The sequence below is a fragment of the Citrus clementina genome, unplaced genomic scaffold (assembly GCF_000493195.1).
Source record: "Citrus clementina cultivar Clemenules unplaced genomic scaffold, Citrus_clementina_v1.0 scaffold_2, whole genome shotgun sequence".
NCBI lineage: Eukaryota > Viridiplantae > Streptophyta > Magnoliopsida > Sapindales > Rutaceae > Citrus > Citrus x clementina.
The window spans coordinates 30,313,163-30,329,522 of record NW_006262688.1 but is presented as its reverse complement, the minus strand read 5'-3'; the positions used below and the strand labels follow the sequence as shown (position 1 = coordinate 30,329,522).

The 16,360-nt window shown below is 33.9% G+C and overlaps 3 protein-coding genes and 1 pseudogene across 3 annotated transcripts; 2 read left to right on the top strand and 2 right to left on the bottom strand.

Annotated features, from left to right (window-relative positions):
* The first annotated feature begins 214 nt into the window (after positions 1–214).
* Positions 215–4,429, top strand: LOC18051695 (alpha-glucosidase). Its single transcript, XM_006448647.2, has 5 exons — positions 215–522; positions 704–1,407; positions 2,128–2,358; positions 2,489–3,135; positions 3,337–4,429. Exons 1-5 carry the CDS (start codon positions 290–292, stop codon positions 4,225–4,227), a joined length of 2,706 nt encoding a protein of 901 aa, XP_006448710.1. The 5' UTR covers positions 215–289; the 3' UTR covers positions 4,228–4,429.
* Positions 4,430–5,208: 779 nt separating this feature from the next.
* LOC18051694 (glutathionyl-hydroquinone reductase YqjG) lies at positions 5,209–8,087 on the bottom strand. Its single transcript, XM_006448646.2, has 6 exons — positions 7,748–8,087; positions 7,307–7,531; positions 7,040–7,216; positions 6,725–6,949; positions 6,487–6,615; positions 5,209–5,716 (listed from the first exon to the last, which is right to left on the bottom strand). Exons 1-6 carry the CDS (start codon positions 7,814–7,816, stop codon positions 5,483–5,485), a joined length of 1,059 nt encoding a protein of 352 aa, XP_006448709.1. The 5' UTR covers positions 7,817–8,087; the 3' UTR covers positions 5,209–5,482.
* Positions 8,088–9,640: 1,553 nt separating this feature from the next.
* On the bottom strand, positions 9,641–12,495 carry LOC18051693 (pentatricopeptide repeat-containing protein At4g19890). The gene has a single exon (XM_006448645.2). It carries the CDS (start codon positions 12,418–12,420, stop codon positions 10,297–10,299), a length of 2,124 nt encoding a protein of 707 aa, XP_006448708.1. The 5' UTR covers positions 12,421–12,495; the 3' UTR covers positions 9,641–10,296.
* Positions 12,496–15,592: 3,097 nt separating this feature from the next.
* Positions 15,593–16,360, top strand: part of LOC112101054 — a 7,327-nt pseudogene continuing 6,559 nt past the window's right edge.

Here is a 16,360-nt window from a genome sequence, read left to right as displayed (position 1 = left end):
ATTTTTAATTCAATCTAATCTACCAATCCACGAATCAAATTTTTACATATCGGATTTATACGGATAAGATTGATTGGGCGGTTCCGATTAGATTCTAAACACTCGTAACTATTTTAGTCAACTTTGCTTCGCCACTGTTTGGCTGTCTGGGTAACTGATAATAGATAAAAGTCAAAATAAGAGACGAGTTATAATTGGCCATTTCAAGCTCAAAGTGTAAACGTGCCCAGTGCCAATTCGAAGTTTGAAAAGAAACGTGGGCTAAGTGGACTCTATCATCTTAGAAAAAATGAAGAAACCAGAAAAATCTGCTGCTGCTTCTTATCATCAACATCTTTCATTATTACTTTTATTTCTCTATTGCATTTTTGTAGCTGCAGAGAAAGATTTAGTTGGGTATGGCTACTCTGTTCGATCAGTCGCTGTTGACTACTCACTGAAGTCGTTGACTGCTGGACTTGGCCTCATCAGGTCCTCCTCTGTTTACGGACCTGATATTCAGAGCCTCAATCTTTTTGCCAGGTTTTAAAATTTACAACTTAATTGTTCCTTGCTTTTATGTATTGTTCACTGACTGTTGGACTAAGCAGTCAGCGAGAAAGACTTGTTTCAAGTTCTAAATTCGATAAGCTAGTGATATTTGATGATTTCTGGTTTGTGACTCTAAGATTGATTGATCTCATTATGCTCTGTTTCCCTTCAGCTTTGAGACAAAAGACCGTTTGAGAGTTCGAATAACAGATTCCAAAAAACAGAGATGGGAAATCCCGCAGGAAATCATCCCGCGCCAATCCTATTGCACTCACCGCTGGCTGCCGGAAAACAGACTAAAATCACCGGTAAACCACCAAAGAGGGCCGGGAAACCACTTCCTCTCCGACCCCACCTCAGACTTAGTCTTCACCCTCCATAACACCACGCCATTTGGCTTCTCGGTCACACGGCGATCCTCCGGCGACATTCTTTTCGACACATCACCTGAAACCTCAGACTCTGACACTTTCTTGGTGTTTAAGGATCAATACATTCAACTCTCTTCAGCATTACCAATAGAAAGGTCTCATCTGTATGGAATTGGAGAGCACACAAAGAAATCATTCAAGTTGACTCCCAATGACACTCTAACTTTGTGGAATGCTGACGTGGGCTCAGTAAATGTTGATGTTAATCTCTATGGCTCTCATCCTTTTTACATTGATGTGAGGTCGCCCAATGGGACAACTCATGGTGTTCTGCTGCTTAACAGCAATGGCATGGATGTCGTTTATACTGGTGACAGGATTACTTACAAGGTTATTGGAGGGATTATTGATTTATTTTTTTTCGCCGGACCTTCGCCGGATTCAGTCATACAACAATATACAGAGTTAATTGGTCGGCCTGCCCCTATGCCATATTGGTCCTTTGGTATATTTTCTGTGAATACCTGCTTATTTTGTTTTGATAAGTTACGCTAATACTGATACGCAATCTAATCCTTCTCTATGTTACAATATGATGAATTGGAGTAAATTATTCGAAAATTTCTTCATTTTTGCCATACATTTGTTTGAGATTATACTATACGGGTTGTACTTGTTGGCCACTTACCATCATGAGTTATACATTGTGGAGTAAGTTTGAGAAAAAGAAAATTTAAAGTACCCTTTCTTATCTTACTTAGGCCTGTCTATTATTATGGTTGGATAACTATAGGTTAAAAGTTACAAATCTAAAATATTTGATAAATATTAGCTACTGTGTCTTGAAAGCTAAGTTGATTTAATACGCCGCTTGTATAATAAAAAACTTATAATACCTTTATTATTATTGTGAAAATGGTTATTTACTAAGTACTGTTAACTTTTATTTCATAATGACAATCATTATAACTTAAAAACTACAGCACCTCACTACTGAACAAGGCCTTAGTCAGCTTATTAGCAAATCAGATATCGAGTCACCACAATTTGATTTACTAGCTTTGATAAGTTATTCATTCTGAAGGATTCTTCTATCTGCCTTGAGTTTTGTTTATTTTCTTGGTGTATATCTCTTCTAAGCTAGATTGAGAGCTAAGCAAAGGTGATGGCACGACCAATTATTTCGTTCTTCCTAATTTGATTTTCACGGTGTCTTAACGCACAGGATTTCATCAGTGTCGATATGGATATGAAAACGTGTCTGATCTTAAAGCTGTGGTTGCTGGCTATGCAAAAGCTGGTATCCCTCTTGAAGTTATGTGGACGGATATTGACTACATGGATGGATATAAGGATTTCACTCTTGATCCCATCAACTTTCCAGTGAAATCAATGCAAAATTTTGTAAATACACTCCATCAAAATGGACAGAGATATGTGCTCATCTTGGATCCTGGTATGTAGTTATAGAAAATGAATTATCTTACTGCAGAAACATTTTTTCAGTTTATTTATCGTGTCGATCAATAAGCCAGATTAGAGCTCATTGTCACAATATGAAACGTATTGTTGTACCTTTCCTGCAGGTATCAGTGTGAATGAGACTTACGGAACCTTCATTAGAGGATTGAAGGCTGATATCTTTATAAAACGTGACGGTGTCCCTTACCTGGGAGAAGTTTGGCCTGGAAAAGTCTACTATCCTGATTTTGTAAATCCTGCTGCTGAAACCTTTTGGAAAGGTGAGATCCAATTGTTTCGAGATATTCTTCCTATGGATGGTCTTTGGCTTGATATGAATGAGTTATCTAATTTCATTACATCCCTTCCCACGCCACATTCAACCCTTGATGATCCTCCCTACAAGATTAATAATAATGGAGTACGACGCCCAATTAACAATAAAACTGTTCCAGCAACAGCTCTACATTATAGTAACCTTACAGAATATAATACTCATAACCTATATGGACTCCTGGAAGCCAAAGCTACTCATGCAGCTTTGATCAATGTTAACGGTAAAAGACCATTTATACTTTCCCGATCAACTTTTGTTGGCTCTGGAAAATACACAGCTCATTGGACTGGAGATAATGCCGCCACATGGAATGATTTAGCGTACTCAATTCCGTCCATCTTAAATTTTGGACTCTTTGGAATCCCAATGGTTGGAGCCGATATTTGTGGCTTTTCTGGTGACACAACTGAAGAACTCTGCCGACGGTGGATTCAAGTAAGACTCTAAAACTATGTTTAGATTTTCAGAGATTCTAATGTACTATATTCTGACACTATAAAACACGATGAAAAATGTACCAAAAAAGACACTTTTTATGAGCAGTCATATTGCTATTGCAGTGAAATTAGATTTTTATTAATTTAGTTTCTTATGAAGTGTTTATGCAGCTAATGTCAAAATATTTTCAAAATGCAGCTAGGGGCTTTTTACCCCTTCGCAAGAGATCACTCTGCTATTGGTACGATCCGGCAGGAACTCTACCTCTGGGACACGGTTGCTGCAACAGCCAGGAAAGTGCTCGGGCTTCGCTACAGGCTACTCCCATACTTTTACACACTAATGTATGAAGCACATATGAAAGGGACCGCCGTTGCACGACCAATGTTCTTCTCATTTCCCCAAGATGTAAAAACTTACAGAATAGATACACAATTTCTTATTGGCAAAGGTGTTATGGTGTCACCTGTATTGAAGTCGGGAGCAGTTTCAGTGGATGCATACTTCCCCAGTGGAAACTGGTTTGATCTTTTCAACTACTCAAATTCAGTGTCTCTAAACTCGGGAAAGCAAATAACACTAGACGCACCACCTGATCATATAAACGTACATGTTCGGGAAGGTAACATTTTGGCCTTGCAAGGAGAAGCCATGACAACTAAATCTGCACGTAAGACACCATTCCATCTTTTAGTAGTTGTCAGCAGCAAGGAAACTAGCACTGGCGAAGTTTTCCTGGATGATGGAGAAGAAGTGGAGATGGGGAAAGAGGCAGGCAAGTGGAGTTTCGTGCGGTTTTATAGCCAAATGATAAAAAGTAATGTTAATATTAGATCAGAGGTTCTGAATGGAGATTTTGCTTTGGGTCAGAAGTGGATCATAGACAAAGTGACTTTTATAGGACTGGAAAAGTTTAAAAGATTGAAGGGGTATAAGTTGAAGACTTGCACAGGAAGAAAGTTGATCAAGAACTCCCCAGTGATTAAGGCAAGTGTAAACAGTAATGCACAATTTCTTACAGTAGAGATTTCAAAGCTATCACTACTCATTGGAGAGGAGTTCAAGTTGGACCTGGAACTCACCAAGTAGTCAGAGAGCTGTTAGAGAGAAATATTACTGGCAAACAATAATGCAAACTAAGCAGAGATTCAATAAATGCTCACTGACACTGAGTATTGTACTAGAATTAATTTGTGAATCATATCCTCTGCCTCTTGACTTGTCGGGGACAAAATATTTGTATCAATTTAGTTTGTAAATGAGTGTATCAATTTATCCTCTGCCCTCTTAATCGCTCTGTCCCTCACCTCCTCCAATACTTTCTTCACATTCCTCACTCCACACTTTCAGATGCCTTCATCACCTTCTCTTCTAGCATCACTTGCACCCACGTTACTACTTTCTCCACTGTCATTTTAAGTACTTGTCTATGACGGTGTCCGAGGGAGGAAACCGTGAACGAAGGGTTTGCCGGCGAGTGAGATAACGAGAAGAGCAACAAGAGAGTTAGTGTAGGTGGTGTAATGAAGAGCTTTCTGGAAGAGACGTTGACGTCTCTTCGAGAAGGTGACCATTCTTGACTTTGCATTTTCTATTTTCTTGATCTCTATCTTTTTGTTGCCGTTTTCCATCTCTGACCTTATGCGATCTGAGGTGGGGAATGTAAATTCTTATGAAGCTTAATTAACTAAAGAACTCATAAGAATTGATTAAGATTTTTTTAAGAAATTAGAAAATTAAAAGGTGATTAATTCTCATTCTAAGTACGTGCGAACTGCCGATGTACACATCCACTATATGGGTCAGGCTACAGTGCAACTGTGGTAGCGTGCCACAGTTGCACCAGCCGTTGGATCCACTCAAATGAGTGGGGTCTACTTAAATAAGTGGGAATCCATGGTTGGGTGCAACTGTGGCATGGTACCACAGTTGTACCACAGTTTTATCCCCACTATATGTACTGATCCAACTAACTATATAAATGAGAAAATAAGAAGTCGAGCTAAGCTTCAACCACACGACCAAAGATGGCTTCTACAATGCTTTCAGCCACACAAAAATCAAGATCAATACAAAATCGCAATAATCTTTCAGATACACCATTCATAGAATTTCATAGGGGAAAAAAATCATCCCAGTTTCTCTCAAAATGCAATGTCCCATACTTTATTAAATCCAGTAAGCCTCCAGTCCCTGAAATTTATTTACCAAGTTTCTCAAGACAATAAATTTATTTAATAACATCACACACAGAATATATACACATCTCGACTGACAGTCTAAACAGTAAATACTTTTATAAACAATGACCAAGCTCATCTTAGGCACTGTAGAAATATGGAAATTATGCAGAAAAAATTTCTCTGTCATGGGGGGAAGAATAATCGATATCAGGGCCAAGAGGGATGATCCCATATGGATTGATAGAAGGATGGCTTCCATAGTAATGCCGCTTGATGTGTTGCATATTCACAGTGCTAGACATGCTGGGAATCTGATATATGTCTTTGGTGTAGTTGAACAGATTTGGATATTCTCGTAATAGTTTCTTGTTGCACTTGAAGTGAACTGCGTAAACCTGTTAACATAACGGACTTAAATCCTTGAGATGCATGAACAGACAAACTACAGCAAGTGCTAAAGAGTACTATTAAGTTCAAAGCAAGCGAGCAAACAAAAAATGTAGTGATAAGATCTGTCTCAAGATGTTCTGATTTGCAATTCAACTTTACATAGCTATAGTTTTAGTAAACTAAGAGATCTTATCAGTTGCCTGATTTAGCACTAATTATTGCACTCCCATTCAGAATATGTGTGTGTGTGAGAGAGAGAGAGAGAGAGAGAGCAGACCTACAAATAAGTACAGTTTAATAAGAAAGCAAAAAGGGAACCACAGTTCACTCATATACCATCTTCACAATAAACACAGATATTGCTGCCTGGAACATTCTATTTAATTTTGGAAATATCAGATGCATATAATGAAAGATAAAATTTGTGAAAAACTCTGATTCCAAATATCAGTTTATTTCTCCCGGTTATGTCCATATGCTAAAACAATTTCTAATAAACTACACCGATTTGAAGAACATCATAACAGTTTTGTGCCAATATGAACAATTTTACTGCATTCTCCTACATCAAACACTAAAGACCATGGAATTAGGTTGCAAACTTCTAGAGATGTCATCACCATTAAAAGGTAGGGTTAATATTATGCCTTTTGGCTAGCCAAAATAGTTTTAATATTATGCCTTTTGGCTAGCCAAAATAGTGATAAGAAAGGACAAAAACAGAGAGAACAAAAATGGAGCTGTTGCAGAACAGGTTAAAATCCAATATGGATACCTCATCAAATCTTATAAGCGTGACAAACAACCGAATATCTGCTTCAGTCAGCCTGTTTCCACAAATGTATCGTTGCTTGCCAAGTATCTCTTCACATTTGTCCAATGCTTCGTACAGCTGCCTAACAGCCTGCAGAAAGAATCAACGTACGCTCTTAAATGACACGGCAAATGACAGAGGTGTGAATAACGAAATCATTTCTAGAAATGAATACTACTGTGGCGAGAAAATGACTTACTTCATCATAAGGTCCTTGTTTTGTTGCAAACCCACATCGATAAACACCATTGTTTATCCCATTGTATATCCATTCATTAGTCCCATCAATTTGATCTCGCTGATCAGATGGATACAGATCCAGAGAAGCATTTTCAGCTATATCATTGAATTCAGTATTCACCATGCGGATTATCTCCGCACTCTCATTATTAACAATCGTCTTCAACTTCTTATCCCACAGTACCTAGTATAGAACAAAACCACTCATGTAAGTTGACACATGCAGACATAGAGAACAATATTCAAATGGAGATCACTAGTTAAGTGAACATACGGGGACGGTGAACTTCCCTGAGTAGTTTGTACTTGCGAGCTCATACAGGTCTCTTATGGTTTTGGCTCCATTTAAAGGGTCAGGCTCAGCTCCTGGTTCCTCAGTATCCGTAGCCGGAAAAACCCATCCCCTATGCTCATCGGTTTCTTTTGTTTGTTCCCAAATGGGTTTGACTGACTGCAAAATGAATCAAACAAACAAACAAACAACTTTATATGGTGGCATCAAGAGTCAAAATATATGAAATTCATTACATAATTCACCAACCGTGAAACTGATAGCTTTCTCAAGTCCTTTGATCTTCAAGTATGCAAGACACCTGGAGGCCCAAGGGCAAGCATAGGATATATACAGATGATACCTCCCAGATTCTGCCGGAAACTGAGAATTCGGGTCCCGTGAAATAAAGCTACGAAATGTCGAAGCAGTTCTTGTAAAAGAACCAGTTTCTGAAACTTCATCAATTGCAGATCGAGCCATTTGTCGAGAGTGCTAAAGGTTACAGAACTTCAAGTAATTAGTATTATAACTTTCACTCATCACAGAACAGAGAATCAGGTAACAAACAGCAGAGTCTTCATTTTCAACATGCTAATTTGTATTTGTTGAAAAGATGACAAGAAGGAAAACAAAAATGAACCACCCAACTAATAACAGGACATCAATTGATTCAAATTAGCAAACAAATAATTAGAATAATTGAATTACCTTGAAAGGGAATAGAGAGAGAATGAAGGAGGTCTTGGCAAAGTAGGTTTTGCTAAACAAAAATATCATCACTTTATCATCTTCGCTGGACTTAAAGCTTCTCCTTCTGGCTAGTGGCTTGGTGGGTGGCTTATTTTGTTGAAGAAGCAAAGTTAAATTTAATGGGGAAGTGTCAGTGCCAACTGCTAAAAAAGAGAACGTGGCATAAGACGGAGGATTTGACTTTTGATGAAGCAAAGAAAGTACACGACATAGGATCCTAAGGATTTATAAGTTCTTTATTGAATGTTGAACCGCCGAGTTTTTTTCTACCATGCTTGTTCTCACATTGAATAAATTTGTGCACTCATCGGCCTAAAGTAACATAATTGATATTTGAATACTTGTCGAATTGAGTGTATATAACGTACAGAACCTAAACTAAATTACAGTCATTTTGTTAAAAATAGGATTAAAGAATTTCTAATTGATTGTTAGTACATCTGAAACTAAAAAAGCAGCGTTGATGAGTCGACAATATAATTTACGTTATTTTCTTGGTCGCCTTCTTTGTTTATTAAATGCCTATTCGACTCTTTTATCGTAACATGAGGGCATTTAATTATCATACGATCTGTGTCAATCAGCACCAGTTTCACCCACTTCAACCTCGATGTTTCATTGGATAACGAGCAAAACATCCACGCTGAAATGCAGATGTATTGGGTACAATTTTATCTATTTGATGGCAGGCCTTCCTGCACCGCAATCTTCAGATCGAATATGATTCCAAGGAGTATGACTGCAATGATTGTGGCAGAGGAATCTGCTTCTTATTGTCAGAAAGGGACTCAGATGTTTGTACTAAAATTTTGATCTCAGACGCCGAAGGGGATGGAGATGAATTGCGAATAGGGCAAGAATTGATGCTAACACCCTCACCCTGCAGCATGTTGAACTAGACAAAGTGATCTCAAAGAGTCAGTTCAACCTTGATGTCAGCTGATCATCCTCTTAAACATGAAGGCCGCTTATCAAGAGGAATAGAATAACATTAGGGATGACAAGGGGGTAAATATGAGTTAGATCTACTATACTTCATATTCAGCTTCATAATAAAAATTAAAATTTGTATCTGTTCTAGATCCATCATGAATTCATATTTTTCGGTCCATATCCAGATTCAAAAAAGAAATAAATATCTATATCTGCTCTAAATGCAAAAAAAAAAATTAAAATCCAAATCTGCTCTAAACCCGTCATGAATTTTTAAAACTCAGTAATAAAAAAGTAATAATTTTTTAGAATAAAAATTGAAGGATAAAATTTATTGATAACTAATAAATTATATATTTTTCTAAAAAATATAATAAATATTGTAGCTTATACTTTTACACTAAAACAACAAATAAGAAATATAATAAAATATCCTTCCAAAGTGATTGCAGGAATAAAATCAATCTAATATCTTATTGCCTCCTTCATCATTCTAATATCCACAACACACTCACCCTTATTCCTACAACATTGGATAATGACAAATAAATTAAATATGATTTATATTCAATACTTTATTATTTTTATTATGACCATAATTGACTAAATATATGAATAACTATATTCCTTAAAAATTATTTGGCCAATGTAATAAAATAAATTGCTAGGTTGTATTACTTGACTTGCAATTTGAATATTGCATGTACATGCTTTGGGGCTGACTGACCTTTAAATTTACAAAACTAACCTTTAACTTTTAAGAGTTTAAATGCACGGTAAATACCACTAATATACTATGAATAAAATTTATTATCATTAGAATTCCACAATTATTAAGAAACTTTTAAAATAAAATAAAATAAAAAGATTGGTGGATATAGATATAGATTTAGATATTAAGATAGATCCAGACCTGTTTCAGACCCATCTTAGATCCGCACATCGATATCCAAATCTGATCTAAATTCATTTTAAACTGACCCAAATTCGATCCGACTGAATTTGGATCACATGGATCTTGGGCCAGATCCAATCTATTGCCATCCCTAAAATAACCAAGATGTACATTTCAGCCACCAGCATATATTAAGGCACATAAAAGATGAATCTTGAAATCAACAGCAACACATACTCTTGCCCAATCCATCTTTGATGAATTGATGAATTTTTCCTGCACAAATCTTGTGCCGAAACTTATCATAGCTGCATTTATTTCACCCACTTTATTTAAATATGAATGACTATGAGCGATGGCTACAAAGCCATCAGGACATCACCAATTTCTTTGGTGGTATATAATAACTACATTTCATGGGGTGAGTTCAATATTTTCTGTTTCAGGGCAAACATTTACAACCTTCTTTTCCTGCTACTGGTGTCAACTCTATATTCTCTTTCAAATGCAGCATGGACTGTGATCTTACTTCCATCTCAAATCAATTCATAACTAATCACTGTAGTTGATGTATAAAGGTCCAAACACGAGCATATTAGACATGATCTACAAAGTTGATTAATGTAAGATCCATTCAATAACATGCTATGAAAGACCCATTTTCTGTTGAATTGGTCTGCTAACCAATTCCTTCAGCGATCCTTTGAGACAAGTCAGAGAAAAGAGCATACTTGTTACTCTCATAGCATGCATTCTTGAGTGCTGCCAGAGACACACGATCCACGTTTTGGTCTTTATCTAACAATTTATGAAAGAACAATGCTGCCATCCCTACTCTTTTCTCACTACAAAGCTTCCTGATTAAGGTATTAACTGTGCGAATCCAGAGCTTTTTGTCTAGGCTTTCCAAAACAATCATCGCTGTTGCAGAATCGCCTTGTTTGCAATACTCATAGGCTAATGTCACCCGAGTAACTTCACAGGGGGAAATCCCCTTGTCAATCATAGATTCATAAAACTGACAAGCTTCATCCAACTTGGACTGTTTGCAAAGCCCACTAATAAGAGCTCCATAAGTAATATTATCAGGTGCACAGCCAATTTGATTCATTCTCTGGAAATATTTTACTGCCGAACTGATATTTCCATCCCTAAGATACCCGCAAATCATGGATGTGTAAGTTTCCTTGGTTGGAAACAAACCAGCTGTAATGACTTCATGAAAAAAATTCTCACTTTCTTTCATTTTCTTTTGCCTACAGAATGCAGCAATCAACGTAGTATATGCATGTATATCAGGATTCAGGCCGGCTTTGACCATCCTACAAAAAAGGCCCAGCGCTTGTTTAGTTTCAGCTTGCTTCAGATGCCCAGATAAAAGAATAGTATATGTAATTTTATCGGCTTGCAGTTCACCTTGAAATGCCTTCTTAAGAAGTTCATAAGCCTCTTGAACCCTTCCTTTTTTACAAAGGCCATCAATAATTGCATTATAAGCATAGATATTAGGAGTACAACCTTCCTTGTCCATTAAATCCATCAAATCATATGCTCTTTCAAAATTCCCCACTTTGCAATGACCATAAATGAGACTAGTATATGTATTTGTGTTTGGGAGTAGTCCTTGTTCTTTCATTCTCTCCAACAACATCTCTGCTCGATTCATTTTCTCCTCTTTGCAGTATCCGCTAATCATAGCAGTATATGTATGCACATTTGGCTTGTAATTATCACTCCGAACAAGCTTTAGAAACAGCCTAAATGCCTTCTCAGTCCAACCCTTCTTGCAAAGTCCGTCAATCAACACTGTATGAGTATACACATTAGGTTTCAAGCCTTTTCTAACCATTTCCTCCAACAGTTCAAACGCTTGCTTAATACTGCCCCTCTTACACAACCCATTAATCAAAGAAGTAAAATTGATCAAATTCGGCTTCAGACCCTTCACTATCATCTTATCAAAATACCAAAACGCCCTACTCACAAAACCTTTATCACAAAAAGCAGTAATCAACAATGTTAACGTAGCATTATCAAGAATAGCCCCTCTGTCAAGCATTGCACTCAACCATCTATCAGCCTCCGTAACTCTACCCATCCTACAATACGCAACAACCATCAACTTATAACTCGAAGCATCAGCACAAACCGCTCTCGCACACATTTCATCAAACACTTCCTCTGCATATTCAACCAAACCCGTTTCACAAGCAATCCCCATAACACGATTCAGCGTGCTAGTAATCAACGGCAACCCGTTATTCGACATCTCAATAACCATACTAAAGCCCTCCTTCAACCTCCCGATTTCAGCAAAACCACTCACCATACACTGCATAACTTCATGGGCTCTCTCAAAATTCCCATTACTAATCAAAGACGTAGCACAGACTATGTAAAGCCTCATAAAATGACGAAACTTAGCAAACCCAATTGCCCAATAGAAGAAACTTAGCGCCACCATCGAGCCCGCTTCATTGGCAAGCGAAGCGACCACTGTAATAGCTTGCTCATGGGTCAAAGAATCAATGTCGATTTGAAGATTGAGCCTCGGAGGTGAAGATCTTGAATGGAATTGTTGATAATAGGATTCGAGGACCATTGAGCAGACTGTTTTGACCAAAGATTGAGGCGGCGATGGTGACGACGATGTCGATGAAAAGGCGGGCTGTTTTGAATTGGCGAGAAAATTGTGATGGTGTGTTTGATAACATAATGATCTGATAACGAATAGGGTGAGGCTTGGAGTGCGAGATGGTTTGCTTCGAAGGCCACGAGATCTCAGAACGTGAAAAAAGACCATCAAAACGGCGTTCAGTTTGAAGTGAAAACGATGATGTTAAGAAGCTCCAACGGTTGCCTTTTTAGTTTACGCTGAAATATGGGAATTTGGATAGGATAATTTTTAAACACGAGAATTTATTTATTTATAAAAAACTTCCTACCGTCAGTTAACTTTAATATTGATCGTTAGTTGATTGTTCAAAGATAATATTATCTTTAACATTAATTTATAGACAGATATAACTAAAAAAAAAATAAAATTATTGGCTATTTTACCCTCTTTAAATTATTGATATTTTCTTAAAGTTCTTAAAAAAATAAAATTAAAAATTTGAAAAATTCTCTTTAAATTATTGATATTTTCTTAAAGTTCATACAAAAAAAATAAAATTAAAAACTTGAAAATGAAATAGTTATAATCTTTACCTATGATATTGTAAATCTTTGGAATTGACAAAGATAAAATTATCAAAAAATAGGGTTTGTGCTTTTTGCGCCAACAATTTTAATTTTTTTTATAGTTATTTCTGTCTACAAACTGTTGTTAAGGGTAATATTGTCTTTGCACAGTCAACTAACGGTCAATGTTAAAGTTAACTGACGGTAGGAGGTTTTTTACAAATAAACAAATTCTCGCCATCTACTTATAACAAGTCCAAACCTCAGGGGAGGTTTTTAAAAATTACCCATTTGGATATGATGCAAACCCATAATCATCAGAAAAAGAATAAAATAAAATAAAAAATAAATATCAACAATTAAAATTTTAATTGTAATATGTGATTCGTAGTACCATAGTTTTTTTCTTTTTCTTTTTTTCCAAGTACTAAACTCAAAGTAATTTTGTATATAGTAATTCACATTAGGAGTATTTTTGCAGTACATATTTTTTTATTAAAATTAGAGTGTTCATAATAATTACTATATTATTATTAAGATTTTACAATTATTGGTAAGGACAATTTATTATAAGTCAATATTATACGAGTACTTTGAACATCCATATAGCACACTCATTGTTCAATTTATAATTCTCATACCTTAAATCCTAAAACTTTGATTTCCAGCATCTTAATTAGATAAACAATGAGTGTTATTAGTGTTTTAAGTAAATAAAGTTAAGTAATTTATATAGTTTAAGTAAGGATTTTTTGAAATTTTAAAGAGCGTCTAAAGTCAAACTTAATTTTTTATAATTAGTGTATAAGTGTGCAAAGTAATAGAGTTTTCAAAGTAATATTTAGAATGTAAATAGGCCCACCCTTTTCCAATTTTTGTATCAACAAATACATATATAAGAAATGTATTACCATGATTTGTACAACAATTAATACAATTTGCATATAGTTTCACTTGACATATGATTTATTTCCATTAATATTTTAACGAAAAATTTCATAACGGCATGAATAAAATTACGACATTAATGCCTTGATAAATATAAATTTTATAAATTATACATAATACTAATAAACGAAAAGTAAAATAAGTAAATTAATATAGGAGTGGTAAATTAGTGCATTAATATTATAAGCAAAAGAAACACTTGTCAAAATAATATAAAAACTGTAAATTAGCATTAAACTTTAATATAAAAATAGTTTATTTATTTAATTTAATTGAGCAAAGAAAAATTTTTCTCATCAATTGAATTGAAACAAGTTTTACTAAATTGGTTTAACCATACATATATGAAATATCAATAAAATTGGATCTAATATATAGTTTTATATATATGTCATGTAGTTTCAAACTTTGCTTCTTATTTACACTAAAATATCATTTGGGATTACTGTCGAGGAGGATTAGAAGGATGCAAAATCAATTATCTTACAAACAATTTTGAAAAATATACAAAAAAAAATCAAATTTTGATTTTGAGAATAAATTTTATCCTTAATAAAATTTCACATATATTATCACATATATTACATAAACCCATAATTATTATTATTCAATTTAGAAATAAAAAACAATAAATATATAAGGTAATCATTATTATAATGAGTTTTTATTTCATATTTGTAAGTTTTTTTTAATAACTTTTATAATATTAACTTGTTTTACATTTCATTTACAAGTATTCTATTTCATTTATATAATTTATATGTTAGTTTATACTTAATGTTGATTTACAAACTTTCTGTTACATCTATAATTTTTTATGTTTTCTTTACCAATAATACATCATTTTGCTACTCCTATGTTAATTTACTTGTTTTACCTTTTATTTAGAGGTCTTATGTTTTATTTACTTAATTTATGTTTTATTTTATACTTAATATTGATTTACAAGTTTTATGTTACATCTAGAAGTTTATGTTTTGTTTACTAATAATGCATCATTTTACTATTCCTATGTTAATTTACTTATTTTACATTCTATTTATAGGTGTCATGTTTTATTTACTTAGTTTATGTTTTATTTTGCACTTAATGTTAATTTATAAGTTTTATGTTATATTCATAAGTTTATGCTTTATTTATCAATAATATATTAATTTATTACTCGTATGTTAATTTATTTATTTTACCTTTCATTTACAAGTGTTATATTCTATTTACATCATTTATGTTTTATTTTACACTTAATATTGATTTACAAGTTTTATGTTAAATTTATAAGTTTTTGTCATATTTACCATTAATACATCAATTTACCATTCCTATGTAACTTATTTGTTTTACCTTCTATTTACAAGTCTTATGTTATATTTACATAATTTATGTTTTCGTATTACACTTAATGTTGATTTATAAATTTTATGTTAAATTTACATGTCTTACTTTTTATTTACACAATTTACGTTTAATTACAATATCGATGCCATGATTTCAATTACAGCATTATAGAATTAGCCACATAGTTTATCTTCAAAAAGTTTGTTGCATTCAAAATATAATTAGTTTCCATCTTAATTATATTGATTTCACCTCATAAATGTGTTGTTTGTTAACTTAGCATTTAATATTCACAACCAATTATTTACTATAAATAATTTGTTGCAATGAATTAATTTGCAAATCTTAATTTCTCTTCGTTTGTATTCACTAGCAATTAAGCACACCAAATACACATAATATCAAGAAGAAATTGAGAGATTATAAGAGTACAACCTAGCTGATAAAATAAATTCATGGCATTATTATATATTTCTTCCATGGGTTTTCCTGAGAGTTTGAATGTAACAATGGTTTTGATAATTTTATCTTTTTCTTTATCAATCAACAGATTGGATTCGGAACCGCGACTACCAGATTTCGAACTTCTTCAAGCAGAGCAGCAACTAAAGACATTGAACAAGCCCTTTGTTAGAAGCATCAAGGTATATGTTATATTATAGGAAAATATCTACCGTCCACCCATTTTTTTTAATTTTTTCAAAAATATATAATTCCTTTTTTTTTGTTGGAATCCACCTAAAGTTATATTTTGTTTCACTTTTCCACTTTCGTTTGGAATCCATTAAGAAAACTAACGGAAACTTAAAAAAATGACCATTTTACCCCCCAAAACAAAAATTACAATTTCACCCTAAAAATTGCCAAAAATAATCAGATTAAATCTAATTATTTTCCCCATCGGTCAATAAAGAAATTAATTCTACAACCATCAAATGCATGGTTTTTTTTTAAATATGTCTGTAATTAGAATGCTAAATTATAACAGTAGTATTAAAAATAGCTCAATCTCGCAAATCATTAATTGAATTTAAGATAAGTAGAGTTTTATTATTTATTGAGTTATAATCTCTAGTAGTTAAGATTTTTTTTGTACTTCATTAACGTACCAATAATGATATTCATTATTAAATCTAATTATTTTTTGTATTTTTAGGATGAAATTGTAATTTTCGTTTTGGGGGTAAAATTGTCATTTTTTTAAGTTTCCGTTAGTTTTCTTAACGGATTCCAAACGAAAGTGGAAAAGTGAAACAAAATATAATTTTAGGTGCTTC